Raw genomic sequence first — 22,831 nt, 5'->3', positions numbered from 1 at the left:
ATTCTTATTTGGAGATACACTTTGCCCATTTGGAATTACTTATGCCCATTTGCTTTTATATCTTCATGTGAACTGACACTATTTTTTATCATAGATTGATTATGATCATATGGGCATTCTTGGCAGTATAAACGAGGCATAGCTTAGATGTAGTTCTTTTATTGATGTTATAGGCTTCACGGTTTCATTTCTATCAGCAAATAATGTAAGATTAAATAATCAATGTCACCATGGTTTATAGTTTCACAAATTATATATGTGCCACTAATTATATGTCAGCTAAGAAGACAATATATAAAATGATAATATATCACTGCAAATGATCTTGAAACTTCAAATATGAAAAGGAGTGAATAACCATTCTAAATATCCTGTGGGCAGTAAACATAGTCTCAATAATAATTTCACATTGGGTATGAATAAAATAGTTTTATATTCAATGTATGAAACTAAGCATTACTCCAGGAAAAAGCAAACTGAAATGTTTCTGCTTTGGAATGATTTTTTAAAATGGTTAAAAAAAAAAATTGCATTGTCCCAGAAAAAATTTTTTTATTCTTGCTGGCTCATTCTAAAACTGAACACTTTGAATAGAATTGGCTTAGGAAATGACATAAGCTCTCTTTGCTTCCAGAAGGACATTCATAGTAGGTAGCACTTTTCTAAGTATGTGACTGAAAGTAAAGTTAGTCACCTCTAATATATTCTTCATGGTTTCCTTGGATATCCTCCTTATTTTAGAAGGTAGTATTTTTATTAAAATATAGACTTTCGCTTAGTCTCGTTTGTCCCCTTATATCTAAGAATGGTGAGTGTTTTGTTTCGTTTTACTTTATTTGTATTTCCATAGTAACTTTTGGACACATAAAATGTGATTTAAAGTTAGGAGAATATGAAATATTTTTAAGAGTCTAAGAATTAAGCACAAATTATCGATAACTGGTCTAAGTGCAATAAAGATTTTCTTGGATTAACTGTTCTTTTAAAGATTGCCTGAGGAAAAAGAAGGGAGGCTAGACAGGAGAATGAGAGAGGACCCTGACTTAGCAGATCATCTGTGTTTCCTTTTTTTTCAACTACTAGGAAACATTTCCTATTTTGAAAAAAAATGCCTTATTTTATATGTGGAGAAATAATGGTATAGATCTAAATCCTTAAGGAAACTATTATCAGAGACTACATACTATTATTATTTAAAACATCATTACCTTCATGTCAGGAAATGGACTTAAAATAATTTTCTTATAATTCCTTTCAACAAATCTCAGAGCTCTTTACCCACACATATTAATCTCAAAACCTTGATAAAAATCTCACTAGTCTCACATGGGAGGCTTGTGATAAACAGCCTTATCCTTATTTTGTAAGTAAATACCAAGAAAAGCATAATGATATAGTAGATGACCTAGAGTAAAACCTAAATTTTTAACATAGGATCAGCCAACATTTTCTTTATTCTTTTCCCCCCTCTTTCACTAGTTAAGTCCATGGAAATACAGCAATTCTGGGAAAGTGTTAGCTACCTCTCAGATATAATATTGTGGTCTCTTATATAGGTTACATAAGAGAAAAACAAAAAATAGCAACTGTTACTGAAATTTCAAGTTTGGTCAAGGAAAAGTTAATTATATGAAAGAGATTTTCAATTTAAGAGCTTCTGTCTAGTGGAAGTCCTTAGGAGGAATTACTAATCCAGATTTTACCTTTAAGACAAATGAACACAACGCGGCATTAGCCAGACCATTTTACTTGTCTGCAAGAAACCCGTAAGCCCCTGCTTTGGTGATCTAGAGATGTAGTTCAGGACAATGCCCACTCTCTGTCCCATATAAGGAACCCCACATGACAAAACCTTGCTTCCTTTGAGGAACTGGTGTACTTCCCCCATAATAAACACTAAGAATTGTGAAACTAATTGCCATTCCCTTTTTGGTTGGCAGTTTAATTAAAAAACCATGTAAATATACTGTCGCCAGTATATTTGTGTTCTACTTTCCCCTGGTTTAAACCTTTTCTGATTTATATTTTTACTGGTTCTGATTTTCTTATTCATATTTTTTATTTTGCTGTGTGTATTTTCTGAAATACTTTGATGTTTTGAATAGAACTGATTAGATTTAAATAGAATAAGTTGAAGTTCATGGTTGAGTTAGGGTCTTTGCTATTTTAAAGGAAAGTGTGCCAGTTACCTGTGGAGTTAACACTTCAACGTTCTTTAGCACCTAAATGTTTCTTTCCTCTTTAATGCATGCAGACACTGGACTAGGTGATCTCACAATCACCAGTAATGAAGGATATTATAACTGATGATTTGGGATGTACCTTTGAAATCTGAGGTGCTCTGGATTTGTTTTCTAGCCTTTAAGATCCATTGACTGTTTCTGTGAATTACCTAATTTCTACTTCAGCTGGATAACTTAAGCAAAGAATAGACTTTTTTATATGACCATATTAAATATCTTGGGCACTAAATAGCATCTCTTTTCCACCAGTATAACTTTGTCCCTGATAATTTCTATGTTAAATATCAATTTCACATAGAAGAAGAAGAATATGGTGTTATCCCATTACTGTTATACTGACACTGAGCAAATTTACCCAGGCTTTGACTGATTGATAATTTCAAAGTTAAGTGACTTATGGAGTATCCGTTAAAAAAGTACAATGTTGAGATATATATATGTTTGCGTACTTATATATGTGTATGTATATATACACATATACGTAGATTGTTGAATATAGTTATGCCTTTTTATTTAAAATGACTCAGACTGAATGGGCTTCTCTGATAGACCAAAATAATTATTCCACAAAAAGCCTTTCACTGTCAGTTATTAGTAGTAGTATTAAATTGAATACTGACTGGAGTATTTTCTATATGAAATGTACTCAAAAAATATGTGATTAATGATGATCTCTCTATATACAAAGTTCTTGGGTAAGCATAATTTATGTCATGTAATTACTGTTTAGCATCAGAAAATAATTCAAATTGTGCTTTTACTTCCCATTTGGCCTTTGGCCCTTTGAATGATCGTTTGTTTTAATTCTTGTAATTTAATTTCTGTAAAAACTAAACTTTATTGCTGTGTTTAGCTCATTTTGATTCTAATATCATAACTTAAATTTTTATGTGATTAGTGAGGCTAATTGGATAAGCATACTCAGAAGCTACCATTCCCCCCTTTCTTCTTTCCTCTTCCCTTATTTACCTGAATTGAGTAAACATGCTGAAAAAAAATTGTTTGCAAGTATTGGAAACAAAATTTTAAAATCAGTGATATACTAAAGAGCTAGTTCAAAAATCTATCTGGCTGATCAAGAAAATCCCCATAAGCAATGTAAAGTAATTAGAACCTAATTACTTTTATATGTCTGTGGAGCAGTTTAGTAATTGTCCCCTATTGTCATTTACACTAAAGGGTATAAATGTTTGAAAAGTTCATCATTGTGATAATAAACACTTTGACGTGATAAAGAACTATTAATTATATCTGTCAGAAGTGATCTGAAATCATAACACACAGAATATCTAGAAATCTCATTTCTTAATTTAAGTCCTGTCTTCAGTGAATTTACATGGTCGTGGGGAGAGAAAAGTAGAGAATCTAAGCAACTAATAAAGTATACCTGTAGACATAAATGGTAGAATTCTCGAGTTGAGGCTCACAGAACAAAGGCAAGAGCAGAGGCAGAGAAGCTTAATAAGTATTCCTTGAAGAGGTGAAGTTGGTGGAGTGAAGTTCATAAAAACCAATAGAGTAAGTTTTTTAAGTCTGGTATATTTTTAAGACTGACTATTAGTATTGCCTTTCATAATTTTAAAAATTAGAATGTAGAATTATGTTTACCTAGGAGTACTTCATTCTACTGAAAATAGTTGTATATAAGTTAATTATATGTTATAAATATATACACACACACACACACACACACACACATATATTTAAAACATGGGTATTCTATGCTTTTTCCTTTCCATAGCTGGCACTTTATGTGCTTTCATTCCTGGAACCCAAAGACCTGCTACAAGCGGCTCAGACCTGTCGCTACTGGAGAATTTTGGCTGAAGACAACCTTCTCTGGAGAGAGAAATGCAAAGAAGAGGGTAAGGTTCAAAACCACAAGAGAAAATCTTTATACTTTGAAAAAGTAAAGTGATTCTGAAAACAAATAGAAAAAGTACAAATTAGAAGTTTTAGGTGCAGGTAGAATAAAGTAGTGGATAACTGAGAAAAGAGAACTTCGGCAGCCTATCGAAGAATCAAGAATGAGTCTTCATTTACATTCATCTACTTATATAAAATCCACAGGTTATTCCACACATTCAAATGAGCCAAATCTTGGAGCTAACCCCTTTAATGAGCACTAATAACTAATAGCAAATATATCTGATTTGCTTCCCAGTCTCTAGTACAATTAACAAACAATGAAAAGATCAAGATGAGGATGATTTAAAGGAAACCCAAAAAACAAAACACGGACCCATAGATACAGAGAGCAGATTGGTGGTTACCAGAGGGGAGGGGGCTTGGGGGGGGGTTGCAAAATGGTGTAAAGGGGATTAAGAACTACAAACTTACAATTATGAAATAAGTAAGTCATGGAGATGTGATGAAAGCATGGGGAATATAGTCAGTAATATTGTAGTAACTTTGTGAGTTGGCAGAGGATAACGATTTATTGTGGTGACCATTTTGCAATGTATATAAGTATCAAATCACTGTGCTGTACACCTGTTACTAATATTGTATGTCAGTTATACCTCAATTTAAAAAAAGACAAACAAAATATAAACTTTTGCTTAAAATAAGATATATATGAATTTCTACCAGTGATTTTATGGAAGAGAAAGGTATCCTGCCTCTCCAATACTTACAATTAGAGATAAGGTATAATTACAACTGTCCTTGGGAGAGAAACTCGCTGACTGGAATTCACACTAAATAAATGACTACTCACTCACTCACTCACTCACTCATTCACTCATTAAATAAATAAAATAAAATAGAATACAGAAAACCCCCAAATTATATTAACAGTACTCAAATATTCCGTATTCTATTCTTTCCTTCCACAAATATTTATTGAACACCTCCTGTGGGCTAGACATTCTTACATGTTGGGGATATAGTAGTGAACTCCCATTTTCTTCCCATCATGGAGCTTATGTTCTTGAAAACTGTAAAAAAAACAAAAACAAAAACAAAACTCCTTTCTTAGTAGAGGAGAAGGTATCCTCCATATTAATTAAAGAAAGGACTTTTTTCCCAGCAGGCATATAGAAAAATAATATTTTTGAAAAAAATGTAAAAATATGATTTGTTTCTGATAATCAGAAATTTTTAGAAACAATCACAGAGCATGAGACAGATACTCTATAAGTTATTCTCCCCTTCAAGGAGGTTACAGGTGAGTGAAAGGTGAAGATACAAGATACTTAGTTTCTGATCCTGCCTCTGCCCTGTCTGTAGCTTGGACTAATTAGTGAAACCTTCTCTTCTCAAAAATCTGTATTATATGAAGTGGGATTAATCATCCCTGCCTTACCTTCTCTCATAGAATCATTATTTTAATGACTTTTTAAAAAAATTATGGTAACATATACCTACGATAATTCATCATTGTAACCATTTTTAAGTTTACAGTTCAGTGGCATTAAGTACATTCATGTTGTTACACAGTCCATCTCCAGAACTTTTTCATCTTTCTCGGCTGAAAGTCCATACCTATTTAATGGTGATGCCCTAGTCCTCCTCCCTGCAGCCCCTGGCAACCACCGTTCTATTTTCTGTCTCTATGAGTTTGACTTCTCTGGGTGCCTCATATAAGTAGAATCATATGGTATTTGATTTTTTGTGACTGGCTTATTTCACTTTGCATACTGTCTTCAAGGTTTATTCCTGTGGTGGCATGTGTCAGAATTCCCCTCTTTTTTAAGTCTGAATAAATATTCCATTGTGTGTGTGTGTGTGTGTGTGTGTGTGTGTGTGTGTGTGTATGTTTACATACATACATACATACATACATGACATTTTGCTTATTCATCCATCGATGGACACTTGGGTTGCTTCCACCTTTCAGCAATTATGAATGATTACAGCTCTGAACATGTGTGTACAGATACCTGTTCAAGTTTCTGCTTTTAATTCTTTTGGGTGTATGTCTAGAATTGGAATTGCTGGATCATATGGTAATTCTACGGTTAATTTTTTTGATGAACGACCGTACTGTTTTCCATAGCTGCTATACCATTTTATATTATCACAAGTATTGCATAAGGGCTCAAATTTCTGCACATCCTCACCCAACATTTCATAGAATTATTTAGAGAAAGAAATGAAAAAAATACGAAAACATGCCATAAGGAATGCAAACTTTACATTATTGTTTTATACTAACAGTGTTAGAAATTGGACAGCATCCTGCATTTCAGTGGTTTTGAGCATAGGAGGAAATGAGATGTATTATAAAATGTGGAGTTTTTATTATTGGTGACAGCAGTTACACTCTAAGTCTTTAAAACTTTAGGTATTGATGAACCATTGCACATCAAGAGAAGAAAAGTCATAAAACCAGGTTTCATACACAGTCCGTGGAAAAGCGCATACATCAGGCAGCACAGAATTGATACTAACTGGAGGCGAGGGGAACTCAAGTCTCCTAAGGTAATTGAACTCTGGCACATCGTAACAGCAACCACAGATTAGTGTTGGTACCTAGTGTGCTCTTCTTGGCCAGGAGCATAACTTGACATCTATCTCCTGTAGAAAGAAAACAGTATATATATATATTTTTTTTAAGATTTTTTTTATTTATTTATTTGAGAGAGAGAGAATGAGAGACAGAGAGCATGAGAGGGAGGAGTGTCAGAGGGAGAAGCAGACTCCCTGCTGAGCAGGGAGCCCGATGCGGGACTCGATCCCAGGACTCCAGGATCATGACCTGAGCCGAAGGCAGTCGCTTAACCAACTGAGCCACCCAGGCGCCCGAAAACAGTATATTTTTAAATAACTGAAAATGTAATGAACAATAGTCCCCTATTGCTAATTTCTCCAGTCTGACAACTGATGGTAAAAGATGCTAAAAGATGAGTTGAATTGCATGTCATTCTACCTTAGGTAAATGAAAATTTCTGAATATCCTGTTGAATTTTGTGTTATATACGTTTTACCTAAGAATTTGCTTGCTCTCTGACCATGTAGTTAGAACATGATTTTTTGAGGAGTATGCATTTGTGTTTTTGGCATCTCTTGTAAATAGTTTGTGTTTTGGGTGTTTCTTGTGAGTTTTATTTTTATAAATTTAAGTGTAATACTGATTTTCTGTCTTACTGCAAGTATATAAATAGTGGCAAAATGCTTGAAATTCTTAGATGTATTTATATAACTGGAAAAAAGCAATTAGGGGAGATACTGTTATATTAATATGTATAGATTATAACAGGCCTTTTTTTTTTTTTTTTTTTTTGAGAGAATGAGTGGGTGCGAGCAGGGTTGGGGGAGAGGGGCAGAGGGAGAAGAGAGAGAGAGAGAATCTCAAGCAGACTCCACACCCAACATGGAGCCCTACCTGGGGTTCGATCTCATGACCCTGAGATCATGACCTGAACCGAAATCAAGAGTCAGATGCTTAACCGACTGAGCCATCCAGGCGCCCGCAGGCCTTTCTTGTTTTAAGTTGAGAAAGTTGATAATTATTGTTACTCTTGTCTTTCTAGTTTGTAGGTGCTTTTGTTTTTGTGTGTGAAATTGCAAAACATAGATGTATATTTTTTTGGTTTGAACAAATAATTATAAAATACATTTGTATTTGAACCATCTTTATGAAGTTTTAACATAAAAGTCTTGAATTACTCAATTTTAATAGTTGATATCTCACATATAAATCATAGAATATGGAAAAAATAAAATGTTTAATACTTGATTCATCATTCAGGAAGGATGATACTTTGTGTTTTATGTAAATTGTAATTTTGGAAATAGCTGTAGGTTGCTGCTCCTATTTATGGCTTTATTTTTCTTTTCACCATTATTCTAAAAAACGTAATTTAATAACGTATTTCTAATCTGTACATTTATCTTGTAGGTTCTGAAAGGACATGATGATCATGTGATCACATGCTTGCAGTTTTGTGGTAACCGAATAGTTAGTGGTTCTGATGACAACACTTTAAAAGTTTGGTCAGCAGTCACAGGCAAAGTAAGCTTACTTCTTTCTACACTTCACTTTTTGTATATGTCTTTGCAAGGATCAAAAAGGGAAAACATGGGTTCATTTTTGACCACAGCTTATTTCGATAACAAATATCAGAGCTTCTAATTTAGTTTTTCCCCTGGCACAAAGAGAATGTTTCTCAGGATAAGGGATGTCATTAGTTTCTTCCTGTAAATAGTTTGTCTATCTTTGTGACTTAGCTATTGTATGATTTTTACAGATGTGCTTTATCTTTTTTTTTTTCCTTTTTCTTGGCTTAATATTTCCCACTTTTATTAACCATCTCAGTTATATTGTCCTTTTTAATCTTTTTCAAAACTATGATTGAGGGATATTTGTTTTTCTTTGTAAACTGCTTTGTTGATAACTTACCTGTAGTTTAGAAGTTAAGTAGATCATGTTAATTTAGGCTTATCTCAAGCCCTGTGAGATGAAAGTAAAGCAGATACAGTATTTAAATAGGAGTTTGAAGAAAAAAGCAGTCCAAGCAATCAGTTTCACTGCATGCAGTATTATACTTTAATGGTTCTGTGGTGAATACTTTATCTTTATCTATCCACTGGAGAATGTTTGCATAAATTAAGTAATTGACCAGCTAAAAAAACACAGAGGAAAATGTGAGGGAAAAAAACCTGTCTTTTAAAATGTCTTACAGCATGCTGATTCTTGGGCAAGAATCTTCTAAATAGTCCGAATCGGATGTTAAAATTTTTTAAAGCAGCTTCATATTTCCATAGTGTAATATTAGTTTTGGATTTATTTCAGAGTTTTAATATCTGTCTTTACTTGTCTAGAAGTACCTTGCCTGGCTCCTAACTACTGCCTTGGGGCAGATTCAGATGAAATGTGGTATGTAGCCACACCTAACACGGTTGGCATTCTTTCATTGAATCCATTCCTATGGAAGAAACCAAGTTGCAGTTTTAGCATTATTTCATCAGAGACCAGGCTGGAGCTGTCATACTTTAATGAGAAGTGTTTTACTTTCTACAAACTTGTTCCTCAGTTGTATCTGTGTGTTTAATATGTAATGCTACTGAATAAGCAAAGCAATAAATAGTGATGGTATCATGTTATATTGATGTGAAAAATTATTTTCTGATGTGCCAAACAATAAAATTTTATAAATAACTTTACCCCAAATTTTAATGAGCTACTGAAATGTTATGTAAATCATTTTTCTTTCTACCCAAAAGTAACCATCTTAAGTGTTTTTCCAGTGTCTGAGAACATTAGTGGGACACACAGGTGGAGTATGGTCATCACAGATGAGAGACAATATCATCATTAGTGGATCTACAGATCGGACTCTAAAAGTGTGGAATGCAGAGACTGGAGAATGTATACATACCTTATATGGGCATACTTCCACTGTCCGCTGTATGCATCTCCATGAAAAAAGGTAAGGGAAAATCCTGTAGTGGTTGGGAATTCTTCCTCTGTTATTTGTGAATTTGAGGCTTTCTGTGTAGAGTTCAGTTGTATAGTACAGTGTTTATTAGAGAGAGGGTGATAGTATCCTCTTAAATTAGACTTTAATTAGTAGACTTCAGATGTTTCTATACTAGCAAAGCAGTAGTGTATTGGCTTAAAATTGGGAGATTGTCTTTAAATTTACTTCTTCATTTAATGGCGTTGTTGGCTTCCTCCTTGAAACTCTATTCTCTAATCTTGGGTGGCACTTTATTGTTCTGTATCTTTGATGACTCATCATCTCCAAAACAATCTTTTTCTTTCTCTCTCTCTCTTTTTTTTACATTTTTATCTCTGCTCCTGGGACAAATTCAGTTATTCAGGCTTCCCGCTTCTGAGTCTTTTTAATTACCCACCCACCCTACCCGCAGTCCATCATATCCCCTTATATCTAGACAAAAACTGAGGTCTGCGGGTTTTTGTTGAGTCTCTCGTTACCGATCACCTGAACTAGTGACATAGCTTTCACACTTGGTTTTCTCACCTGTTACACAGCTGACAGAGAATCCTTTTCTAATTATGATGGTATCACTGCCCTTTGAGAGCCTTCTGTTGTCTATCGAATCAAGGAAGAAATCCTCAATCCAGTTTTCAAAATAGTTTCAGCCAAACCAGACTGGCTTGCCTTTTTTTCTTCTCAGTGCCTTTACTGTTGCTTTGATCTCCTCCTCAAAGCCCTTCTGTTAAAGTCCTTTCGATCTTCTATTGGCATGTCTTCACAGTACCTCGTTAAACAAATGCGATTTCAACTTCATTTGTCATAAAAGGTCTCTCTGGCGGTCCTTACCATGAATCCGCTCCCGTCCTTACCTTTAATTCTATCCACAACATCTTCTTTGTGAAAACCATTACATTAAGCAGATTTCACGCTAGATTTGTAATATGTGAAGAAAAGTACTATTTCATTTGTAATTTGAATCTACTTTGAACAGTGTGCTCTATTAAAATTTGGGGGGGTTGACATTAAGAAACCTTGTATTTCAGTTTCCATTATATTCTGACTTAAATCTCTCAATGCTCCTTTCTACTCTTCCAAATGTAGAAACTGTGGCCTATCTTTATCTCTTAAGACTAACATGAAGATACCTGAATTTTCAACTCTCCTTCGTAATCCAAAGGTGCTTGCGATATTTGTATCACTCCGGTCTTCAGAAGAGCATAGCTTTAATAATGTTGGGCCAATTTTTTAAGGGATTTCTGTTGCCTCCCCATGTGTATCTTCCAAAATCTGCATATCTTAATACCTCCATAGCCTACTGACTATAATTATAAGCATAAGCAGCCTTTGTTTGAAGATATTCTAAAACTGGTTAATTTTACCAGAATTATAATGGTATAAGGCCCACAATCTTTAACTGTTTAAATTCCAAATTCAGATTTGTTTTGTTGAATAACATTTATTAAATGTTTTCCCTAGTCACAAAGAGAATGTATGTTCATAATTACAATTTTGGGAAATGGCACAAAGAATAAAGAAGAAATACAAATTTTTTTAAAATACTACCACCAGAGTTCTCCCATTAACATTTTATACATGTTGCCCACATTAGCATTTTATTTCTAAAATCAAAATCTTATTGTCTATATTTGGAGCTGGCCACTGCTGCTTCTGCTTCGAATACAATACAGCAGTTTTCAGGCCATCCCACAGAACCCCGGGTGCTGCACAGCCACTTATAAATGTGGGAAATGTGGGAACCAAGCAGGTACAATTCTAGACTTCCCAACTTCCCATCCCAACCAGAGTAACTTGACTTTTGTATGTTTATATCTCAAGGTTTTACATAGGATTTCTTTGAAAACAGGTGTTCCTGCTTAAGAAAAGAAAAAATTCAATAACCACTGACTTTATATATCATGTTTTCTCATGCTATTAAAAATTCTAATACTTTTTTTTTTTTTTTTCCCCCCCCCCCCCCCCCCCCCCCCCCCACAGAGTTGTTAGCGGTTCTCGAGATGCCACTCTTAGGGTTTGGGATATTGAGACAGGCCAGTGTTTACATGTTCTGATGGGTCATGTAGCAGCAGTCCGCTGTGTTCAATATGATGGCAGGAGGGTTGTTAGTGGAGCATATGACTTTATGGTGAAGGTGTGGGATCCAGAGACGGAGACCTGTCTACACACGTTGCAGGGGCATACTAATAGAGTCTATTCATTACAGGTAAGAGATCATATCTCTCCTATCCCTTAGATGCTTTACTGATGAATCATGAGATTGTTTTACTCAGATAATCGCTGTCAAATTGCTGATTCAATACAATCCAAAAAAGACAAATCAGGTTATCCTGTTGTTTACATATGCTTTAAAATTGGCATGAAGAAAGCATAAATTTTTAACTGATTTAAATAATTTGTTTCAGTTTTTCTGTGATCTGTTGTTCCTCTAAAATACAAATATTTGTCTTGGAACCTGAAACTTTGGAGCCCCAAGTTTTACTATATTAATTAATGGGTAGATAGTCTCATAGGAAAATAACCTGGATTTTAATAAACTCCTTAGCAGAGGATTAATTTGGCCAAAAACTGCCCCTTTGCCTTGATAGCTGAAAGTTGATGGACCATGTAATTGTGATCCATTCCCATTCAAAGTGGAAGCAGAGCCTTTCTCCATCAGACTGCTCTACCATCAAAGGGCTACTGATTTGTAGTCGAAGTAAATTTGACTAACCTGATTTTTTTTGTTTACATTTGAACATGATATTCTTGAGTGAGTTGTCATATTTTTGAAATTGATAGCTAGATTAATAGCAAATTTAGAAAATGGGTCTTGTTTTATTTTCTGAAAGCATTTTCAAGTTGAAAATTTTTCCATTACTTATACAGTTTATTTACCAGTTACGGCCCATTAGTGATCCGCAGATTAGTACATAGTCCCAGGTGCTGACAGTTCTCTATTCTTGGAATATTTGGCTCTTAATTTGTGGAATACCGTCTATGTCACAAAATATTGATATATAATAAAGATATATTAACTTAGAAAAGGTTATGAATTTGGAGGAGAGGGAATTGGCTGAAGTTGTTTTTATGTTTTGTGATATGTTCAGAACCTTAACGAATATAATATTCTCATTTAAGTAAACCATTAGATTGAGAAAAGAGGTAGCAATACTATTCTAGATCTTCTAGGAATTGATATCTATTGACTTTTAGTATAGCTGGGAAGCTGGAGAAGAGGTGCTATATAGCTTGCTTTTGTTATCAAAATGCCACTTCTTGTAATTCCAGATGTAATTATCTATTGGTGCATTTCCTAATTAGCATTTGGTTCTTGTAAATGAAATTTTTATTTTATGTACAGTTTTTAATGGAAATTTTATTTTATTTTATTTTTTAAGATTTTATTTATTTATTTGACAGAGAGAGAGAGATCACAAGTAGGCAGGCAGGCAGAGGGAGAGAGAGAAGCAGCCTCCCTGCTGAGCACGGAGCCCGATGCAGGGCTCGATCCCAGGACGCTTTGATCATGACATGAGCCGAAGGCAGCCACTTAACAAACTGAGCCACCCAGGTGCCCCTGGAACTTACTTTTAAACATCTCATGAGAGTTATCTCTAGTCTTTTCATGCCTTAGGTGTGTTAATAAACACACAGGCTATGTCAGTAGTTTCAACTTTCTGTTGGGAAGTAAGATTCAAATGGCAATCCTTATTGAATGACCCATGATATTTAGCTGATCATCTTTGGCCAGATGATCTGAAACTGTGTTCATTTTAGGTGTTTTGTTTTCTTTTAATTGTTTCTGCATCTAGTTTGAAGCCACTGGCCATAAAAAATTAGCAATTCTGGGGGTACCTGGGTGGCTCAGTTGGTTGAGCATCCGACTCTTGGTTTCTGCTTGGGTCATGATCTCAGGGTTGTGGAATCGAGCCCTGCGTTGGGCTCCATGCTCGGCAGGGAGTCAGCTTGGGATTCTCTCCCTCCTCTCCCTCTGCCCTTCCATCCCGCTCTAAAATAAATAAATAAATATTTTTTTAAAATTTTAAAATTAGCAATTCTGATAGAAGCTTCTGAGAATATACACTGTAGATTTGCTTGATTACCTGCACTTTATCCTGTTACCTCATTTTATTCCTGGCATTACCTCTTTCCCATGCTTTATTTTTCTCCCCTGTAGGATTAAGGTCAATAAATAATATCAAGAATATCTGCACTTCTAGTCTAATAAGCTGTGTCTGTTGTAGTTTGATGGCATCCATGTGGTGAGTGGATCTCTTGATACATCAATCCGAGTGTGGGATGTGGAGACGGGGAATTGCATTCACACGTTAACAGGACACCAATCGTTAACAAGTGGAATGGAACTCAAAGACAATATTCTTGTCTCTGGGAATGCAGATTCTACAGTTAAAATCTGGGATATCAAAACAGGACAGTGTTTACAAACATTGCAAGGTAAGTCTTGGCTACTCAGCTTTAGTTGTGTTCATTAAAAATGGGATTGTTAGTCAAAAGAGAAATACAGAGCTTTTATGTCACAAAAAGAATTAACCTCATACAAAATGAAAATGCTTATTTTGGATAAGTTTCTGATCGTTTTCACTCTGACTTGACAGAACTAGGCTACCCTTGAGAAATTGTTTCAAATTGTGTTTTTAATATAAAATTGTTTAATCACTTCCTACATGTACAGGTAATTCGACCTAATCTTAAAGAACAATGTGAAGAAAGATCTCGGCCATATCATAGAAGCAACAGACTCTTTTTTTTTTTTTTTGAATGTTTTTTTTTTTTTTATTTTGAATTTGTAGTCCAATTCTAAATTAAAGAGCTACCTTACTGGGGTAAAAAGAACATCTCTAATCTGATAGAAAATTGATTTGGCCTCAACTTAGACCCTTTAACCATCTGCTTAACTAGGATGGAAGGAATAATAGCACCCAGTAAAATGAAGAAAAAAACATGTGAAAGCCACTAATATTAAATGAGGCACAACAGTGTTAACATCTTATGTCATGATTAACTTCTTTTTATTGGTCATAGCCCTAAAAAGTGTTTTTTCATTGAGGCCATTTGGTGGGCTGTACTGCAACTTTTTACTCATTGGTTGTATCTGTTCCTCAGAGTTTTGGAATTGTGGTCATTTCAGCCTTCGCCTTTGAGTGGTCAGTTCCAAGTAGTAAGGGTGGTAGATTTCGTGCCCATTCGTCCATCAGCAGAATACATGAAGCTGAGCTATCTACACCACCACTAAGAAAGCTCTTATTTGCACAGCTGGAAAACAAAACGTGTGCCTGGTAGCTAACCAAGCTTCGTGGAAGACAGAACTCTTGAAAGTTAATGTTTCAGTTACAAATAACTACCAGATTTTCTTGCAACCCTGCTGATCCTAAAATACTCATAGATTCTAAATATGCAGCATTTTAAATATTTCATTTATTGTATGTTCTAATGTAGAAGGGTACAATTACAGTGTAACTTACCCATACCCATGATTTCTAACCAGTAATTTAATTCCTTTGGTTTTGCCTAGGTCCTAACAAGCATCAGAGTGCTGTGACCTGTTTACAGTTCAACAAGAACTTTGTAATTACCAGCTCAGATGATGGAACTGTAAAACTATGGGACTTGAAAACGGGTGAATTTATTCGAAACCTAGTCACATTGGAGAGTGGGGGGAGTGGGGGAGTCGTGTGGCGGATCAGAGCCTCAAACACAAAGCTGGTGTGTGCAGTTGGGAGTCGGAATGGGACTGAGGAAACCAAGCTGCTGGTGCTGGACTTTGATGTGGACATGAAGTGAAGAGCAGAAAAGAAATTTGTCCAAATGTGTAGACGATATACTCCCTGCCCTTCCCCCTGAAAAACAAACAAACAAAAAACAAAAACAACAGAAGAAAAAAGCAAAAAAAAAAAAAAAAAAAAGGAAAAAAGAAAAGAAAAAAAAAATCCCTTGTTCTCAGTGGTGCAGGATGTTGGCTTGGGGCAACAGAGTGAAAAGATCTACAGACAAGAAGGAAAAGAGGAAGACATGACAAACCGTAACTGACAAGAGAGGCGTCTGCTGTCTCATCACATAAAAGGCTTCACTTTTGACTGAGGGCAGCTTTGCAAAATGAGACTTTCTAAATCAAACCAGGTGCAATTATTTCTTTATTTTCTTCTCCAGTGGTCACTGGGCAGTGTTAACGATGAAGCTTCGTTACAGATTCTGTTAGCCTGGCCTTTTACCACTGAGACCTAGGAAGGGGCTGCAATAACACCCAAACAAGGACTGGCTGACTTTCTCAGTAGAGAGCATCTGCAACAAAAAGTCATTTTTCTGGAGTGGAAAAGCTAAAAAAGAAAAAAAAAAATTACTGTGAATTGTTTTTGTACAGTTATCATGAAAAGCTTTTTTTTTTTTTTTTTTTTTGCCAACCATTGCCAATGTCAATCAATCACAGTATTAGCCTCTGTTAATCTATTTACTGTCGCTTCCACATACACTCTTCAATGCATATGTTGCTCAAAGGTGGCAAGTTGTCCTGGGTTCCGTGAGTCCTGAGATGGATTTAATTCTTGATGCTGGTGCTAGAAGTAGGTCTTCAAATATGGGATTGTTGTCCCACCCCTGTACTGTACTCCCAGTGGCCAAACTTATTTATGCTGCTAAATGAAAGAAAGAAAAAAGCAAATTATTTTTTTTTATTTTTTTTCTGCTGTGACGTTTTAGTCCCAGACTGAATTCCAAATTTGCTCTAGTTTGGTTACAGAAAAAAGACTTTTTGCCACTGAAACTTGAACCATCTGTGCCTCTAAGAGGCTGAGAATGGGAGAGTTTCAGATAATAAAGAGTGAAGTTTGCCTGCAAGTAAAGAATTGAGAGTGTGTGCAAAGCTTATTTTCTTTTATCTGGGCAAAAATTAAAACACATTCCTTGGAACAGAGAGGTATTGCCGTCTGTTCTGTGGAGAAACTTTTCTTTTTGAGGGCTGTGGTGAATGGATGAACGTACATAATAAAACTGACAAAATATTTTAAAAATATATAAAACAAAATAAAGTTGCTGGTCAGTCTTAGTGTTTTACAGTATTTGGGAAAACAACTGTTACAGTTTTATTGCTCTGAGAAACTGACAAAGCAGAAACTACTCAGTTTTTGTAGTAAAGGCGTCACATGCAAACAAACGAAATGAATGAAAAAGTCAAATGGTTTGCCTCATTCTCCAAGAGCCACAACTCAAGCTGAACTGTGAAAGTGGTTTAACACTGTATCCTAGGTGATCTTTTTTTCCTCCTCCTGTTTATTTTTTTTTGTTTTATTTATAGTCTGATTTAAAACAATCAGATTCAAGTTGGTTAATTTTAGTTATGTAACAACCTGACATGATGGAGGAAAACAACCTTTAAAGGGATTGTGTCTATGGTTTGATTCACTTAGAAATTTTATTTTCTTATAACTTAAGTGCAATAAAATGTGTTTTTTCATGTTAGTATGCCTGTTTCTTCCACTGAAGTAAATAATACTTCATTATAAATATTTAGGGTTTGTCTCTAATATTTAAGATATCAAAGTCTTGGTTGGTTTCTTTGCATTCCTTGTAGTGTGACATAGAGATAAATACTTCCTGTTTCATACAGCTGAAGTTTCAAACAGCAGGCCTGTTTCATGCAGCTAAAGTAAGAATAATGTGCCTAGAATGTAAATTTGGTTTATTGCCTTAGACTATAAAGGAGGACACTCCACTGTGCCTATCTCTATATAACATTGGATGTATAAATATGAAAGCTGGGCCCCTCAAAGAGTCACAAAACTTTTGTGATGGCTACAACTGGAATTCCTATTTTTTAAAAAAAAGTTCATTTTTAAAATTTGACTACATATTGAGTACTTACCAGGAACGTTCTGTGCGTTATCTCTGAAGCCCCACCCTCCCTGAAAGGAGCTACTGTTCTCTCCTTTAAAGGTGAGGGTGGAACTGGCTCAGACTGGTTAGGTGGTTTGTCAGAAGTCAGATAACTAACTAGCAGAGAGCCAGCATTCACACCCATGCTCTTCAAGAAGAAAGAGACCTAGAATTTTGACAGACTTTCCAAAAGCGGAGTTTTGGAAAAAGTAAGTCATTCTGGTGGTACTTTCAGGCTCTTCTGTTGCTCTTTTAGTCAATAAATCTGATATTTTATAATATGAGTGAAAATAGCAGGTTCGGTCTCCCACTCACCTCGTCTATATAACATTTTATTTAATCCCTACATTTAGTCACCAGGCCATAGATGAAAATCTAAAACTTAATAAAAACAGATGCTGCTTAGAGAATACATTTCTCACAATCATAAAGTGTGTGTTCTTTATTCCTAGAGCAGCAATTCTTGGGCCTCAAGTTCCAAGAGCTACTAAAGCTGAACATCAGGGAGTGGGGCCCAAGAATCTGCATTTAAACTAGCTCACCTGGCGAGTCATGTTCACAACTTAGAACCACTGCCTTAGATCCCTACCATTGCCCATTTGGTTTATTATTCCCCAGCACATTACAGGCACAGAACCATCAGGGAGAAGTGACAGGTTAAAGGAAAAGACAGAAAAACCACATGGCTAAACACAGGCAAAAATCACTTTAGGTCTTGAGTGCAGGGACGAGCAGCCCTGCCTGCTTTAGGATAAACCAGGGCATAGCCCAGAGCCATTACTACTGTTCATCGACAGCCCTGAATGATCAAGAAGTTGTAATTCTATTTGGTAATCTTGAAACTGCTTGATTTTTCATAATACAAATGTGGCTTACCTGTAATATAATTAAAGAAAAACATCATCTTTAAAAAAATGTACATTATAGAATAAAATTGAGCTCACAGGATTTGCAGACAAATAGGTGGGAATTCAAATCCCAGTTTTGTAGTACTGTCTAGTTATGGGAATTTCATCAGATTTCTTGACCTCCTGTTTCCTCATCTTTTAGTATGTAGACAATACCCACCTGCTAAGGTTATTGGAGGGATGAAGAGAATTGTTACAAAGCATGTAACACACCAGTGGCACTTCAATCTCAATAAATGGTAGCTACTGTTAAAACTTTAGGAAAAGAGACCCAGATAATTGTAACTTTCTATATTTGGGGACAATTGAATGTGTTTGTGACTCATTCAGGTACATAATAAAAATAGCATTTCTCTACATAGAGCAATTTACGTTTTTTTAAGTGGAGTCACCTAGATTTCTCATTGGAGTCCTACCAAAACCCTGTGAGGTAGACTGGTATGGAGCACCTCAGTGATTTTGTACACACTCCGGTGTTCATTAAATATCATTTTATGAGTAAATGAATAATCTTTCTTGCAGTGGACCTGTTCCTGCAAGGGAATATGCTAACCTCGTTCTATAGGAATTAAATTGTCAGCGTGGTAAGAAAGGTTGCAAAGGGAACCCTGCTTTATGGCCTCCTCAGTGAAGAAGTTCACCACCTCCTTGTAACTGAATTTTTAAATCTTCACACCAGAATACAGGCAGTTCCCACATTTAGGTGTTACACGTTCCTAAAGATCAAACACTGCCTGAAACTAAAGCTAAAATTAGGACACAGAAGTAAACCCATAAAGGCCCATAAGAGGTGCTCAGTAAGTACTTGTTGAATTGAGCAAAGGGAGCTTACTGTCTTTTATTATTATTGGAATTGTTTATAATTTTGATGTTTTAAAACTCCCTTGCTGAGATTTCAGTAACCACAGCTATTTCATGAATCGGCAACAGCCAATGCATACCACATGGTTAAGTACATGTTCCAGCCTACTGTTTTGTTTAATTTTTAAAAAGTAATTGACATTCAATTATATGTACTGTTTTTAAGCCACTTTTTCTATAGCCTTTGAGCTAATCTATTAGAAAGTCTCCTTTCTATTTATCCGAATCCATCAGAAGCTACAATCAAACACCAAAAACGACTGCTTTTCTCTCTCCGGAGTGAAACAGGCAATCAAGGGCAGCCTCCCCAGCCCCAGGCTGTGCCTTGCTTTTGGTACTCTTCTCCCTCACACACTCACTGCACTTGGCCAAACAAAGATGCAGAGGTAGAGGAGAGCAGACACCTGGAAGGAGCCTCCAGACTCCATCCTGGCTTCTGTAACTCCTCCCATTCCAGACTGCAATCTGGTAGCAGTAGGTCTGCGTGGCGGGAGTGGCTCATGTTAACATTTTTTCCTGAATCCTTCTCTCAGACACAGCTTTATTCATTTTCCTTCTATTAGCCGTCCTCCGCCCCCGATAAAAATCAGTTAGGATTATGACCTGTACTCCGTCAGATTCATCAGCCAGTAAAGGATTCAGCCTTGTGCCTTACAGCAGCTCTAGGAGAACCTCCTGTTTGTAGAGCCAGTCTACTGATAGAAAACGGGGTTTAGTGTTGCTGATGAATTAATTTGAATAAATGCTTCTGGCGCAAGTGGTTTTATGTTCCCTGCCTTACTGCGTTTTGAAGATTACACACACACACACACACATACACACACACACACACACGAATATATTGGAACCTCCGAATAATCATGTTCTCATTCGTAACATCATTTCCCATAAGCCTTTTCCCTCTTCGTCCATGAAAAAAAAGAATGGGCCATATAAAGGGAAGGTGTTGGTAGCTAAGAGATTTCCTAAGTCTTTTCCAGGATAGATCAGTGGCTGAAGAGGATGTGTGTGTGTTCACACAATGTTCCTGGAGTCCTGCATTAAGCAACCGTATGGTAATTTGAAAAGTTGATGCCTAATTTTTGATGTTGGCATTTTCTCCTGCCCCGGGACATGGATTTTGAGTTAGACTCAAAGTGGTTGCACCCAGTTCCCTTTTATTGGGAGTGCCTAGTCATTGATTTGAATTACAAACAAAAATAACATGGCATCATTCACTAGCCAATGTGTTTCATTATCCATTCGGTTAATACTAGTGGTGCCCAATGAGTGAGGGTCTCACCAGCTTCGTCTTTCTGCCACCTTCTCTTTCTAGGTGGAGGAGACCAAAAAATATAAAAAGTAATTTCAAAGGTTCTTCAGGGAAAGGGAACACCAAAAACTGAAAGGACTCAAAATGTACCTTTCCCAAAGTGTAAAGTATAAATAAATTCTTGATCCAGTTCCTAGGAAGACTCATTGCTGAGACGAAAGCCTGGCAACGTCCTGATTTGCAATTGGGTATAAAAATAGCAGAGTTTCTATTTCAGATGATCTGATTCTCCCCAGGATTTTTAAGGACAAGGAACCACTGAGTGGACGTTTCGACATTTCATTCCTTGCTTTGAAAAATCTAGCATGGCAAAAACCTATGAAAGCTATTTATCTTTGGGTTTTGTTTTGCTTTAGCAGTTATGGTCTGCAAAAGAAAAATTATGTTGAAATTACACTTGCAAATCAAAGGTTCAAATATAATAGACCACAAAAATATATTGCCAATTTACCCTTTTTCTAGGAGATTCAGGGATTATGAAAGAGACGTCAAACCACTACTCACCATAAAAGGAAGGTTACTTGCAAGACTTCTAAAACTTATATTGATGAAATCTATTAAGACTTTACCGAATCCTTATGCCTTGCTAAATGCAATCAGCAAGACAGTATAATCCCCTGCTACCACGGGGCCTTTCACTTTGAGGATGCTTTCTATCTCTGTAAAGTGAGTTTGACTAGCTTAAATAAATCCAGCAAGGACACAGTAAAGTTTAGAGGTTAAAAGTAAAACCGTATGCACTTCTTCTGGTAAGAGACAGTTGTGGGTTAAACTTAAGGACCCTCATAAAGAAAAGACCCCACATAATTAGATCCCAAAGTGAGCATTTAGAATAATAAAGATTATAACAAATTACTGGAGCCTTGATACTGCAGATCCCTCTTTTCTGAGATCTCTTTAGGCAATTGCCAGAATTACTTAAAAGAAGTGCTTCTAATTGCAGCCAGCCTTCTCTTTCCCACCTGGAACACTCTACGACTCCCAGCCACCCCTAGCTCTCACAGGGATCTGTTAAATGGGGGACCCTGAAGCTTAGCGTCATCAGTTTCAAGGAAAATCCGCCTCTGCCTCTCAATTTCAATTCCCCTCATCTGTAAATGGGGTAACATGTTATGGGGATTACATGAGATGTTGTATGTCAAGCACTCACCAGAGTGGTATGTAGTGAGTATTCATTTAAGGTTTGTAGTTATTCACGGTAATGAACTGTGGTAGCTAGCTGCCATTGTACACTTAGGTGCACTTTCTAAAACTCAGCATGGTTTTAAGCATTTTATTTTTATTTATTTACTTAATACAGGGCTTGAACTCATGACCCTGAGATCAAGACCTGAGCCAAGATCAAGAATTGGAGGCTCAACTGACTGAGCCACCCAGGTGTCCCTATGGTTATAAAGTATTTTAAAATCATTTATTATTCACTTAATTTCAACTGTCTCATGATGTATTATTATTAATCCCATTTTACAGATGTGGAAATAGATACAGAGATATCAAGTAACTTACTCAAGGCCACACAGTTAAGGGGAAAAAAACCTTGGACAAATGGGGATTTGGGCCTAGGCATTATGACTCCAGAGCCCAGGCTCTTAACTATTATATGACATTATTGATTCACAGCTGCCTTGCAAGTATGGGAACATGTAGTGTGTCTTGGGTCATAGCAGGCAGTGATGCAGCCCTCAGTCCCAACCTGTCAACCTGGGAACTGCCATGAAGCCATAAAGGAGGCCAGGTCCTGGGTTTCAGCTATGGATGCCTGAAGAACATGTGCGTAGCAATTCCTGGCATGGCTTAGCTGCCATGAGCCCCCTCTCACTTTTTCCAATTGCAGAGTGAAAAGAGAGTGAGTTACCTATGTAGAGAGGACTTATTGTAAGAGGTTCACATAGCAATGAGAATACAGGCACGGTGGGTAAAATAATGTATCATTAAAAGAAAGGTTGTTTCCAGATAATTCAGGAGTAAAAATATGCTATTTCTACAAAAAGCAAAAAACAAAAAGATATTTTAGTTATGTAAGAAAAAAATTTTTTTTCTTTAAGATTTTATTTATCCGTTTAGAGAGAGAGCATACGTGGGAGCGGGGCAAGGAGCAGAGGGAGAGGGAGAGAGAGAATCTCAAGTAGACTCCGCACTGAGCACAGAGCCCAACTTGATCCCATGACCCTGAGATCATGACCTGAGCCGAAATCAAGAGTCAGATGCTTAGCCAACTGAGCCACCCAGGTGCCC

At 36.2% G+C, this 22,831-nt stretch overlaps 1 protein-coding gene across 6 annotated transcripts in view; it reads left to right on the top strand.

The window, feature by feature from the left end:
- The window catches only part of FBXW7 (F-box and WD repeat domain containing 7), a 217,896-nt gene extending 201,009 nt beyond the window's left edge, over nt 1-16,887 (top strand). For all 6 annotated transcript variants that reach the window (XM_032412997.1, XM_032412996.1, XM_032412994.1 and 3 more), the window contains 7 exons: nt 3,985-4,108; nt 6,532-6,668; nt 8,089-8,202; nt 9,438-9,619; nt 11,627-11,852; nt 13,873-14,083; nt 15,162-16,887. In XM_032412997.1, the coding sequence (XP_032268888.1) occupies nt 3,985-4,108; nt 6,532-6,668; nt 8,089-8,202; nt 9,438-9,619; nt 11,627-11,852; nt 13,873-14,083; nt 15,162-15,430 (1,263 nt within the window). In that variant the 3' untranslated portion in view covers nt 15,431-16,887. The remainder of the gene's footprint in view (nt 1-3,984; nt 4,109-6,531; nt 6,669-8,088; nt 8,203-9,437; nt 9,620-11,626; nt 11,853-13,872; nt 14,084-15,161) is intronic.
- The last annotated feature ends 5,944 nt before the right edge of the window (nt 16,888-22,831 follow it).

The sequence above is a fragment of the Phoca vitulina genome, unplaced genomic scaffold (genome assembly GCF_004348235.1).
Source record: "Phoca vitulina isolate PV1807 unplaced genomic scaffold, GSC_HSeal_1.0 scaffold14, whole genome shotgun sequence".
Taxonomy (NCBI): Eukaryota; Metazoa; Chordata; class Mammalia; order Carnivora; family Phocidae; genus Phoca; species Phoca vitulina.
Note: the sequence above shows the minus strand (reverse complement) of the source record. Positions and strands in the feature narration are given on the sequence as shown.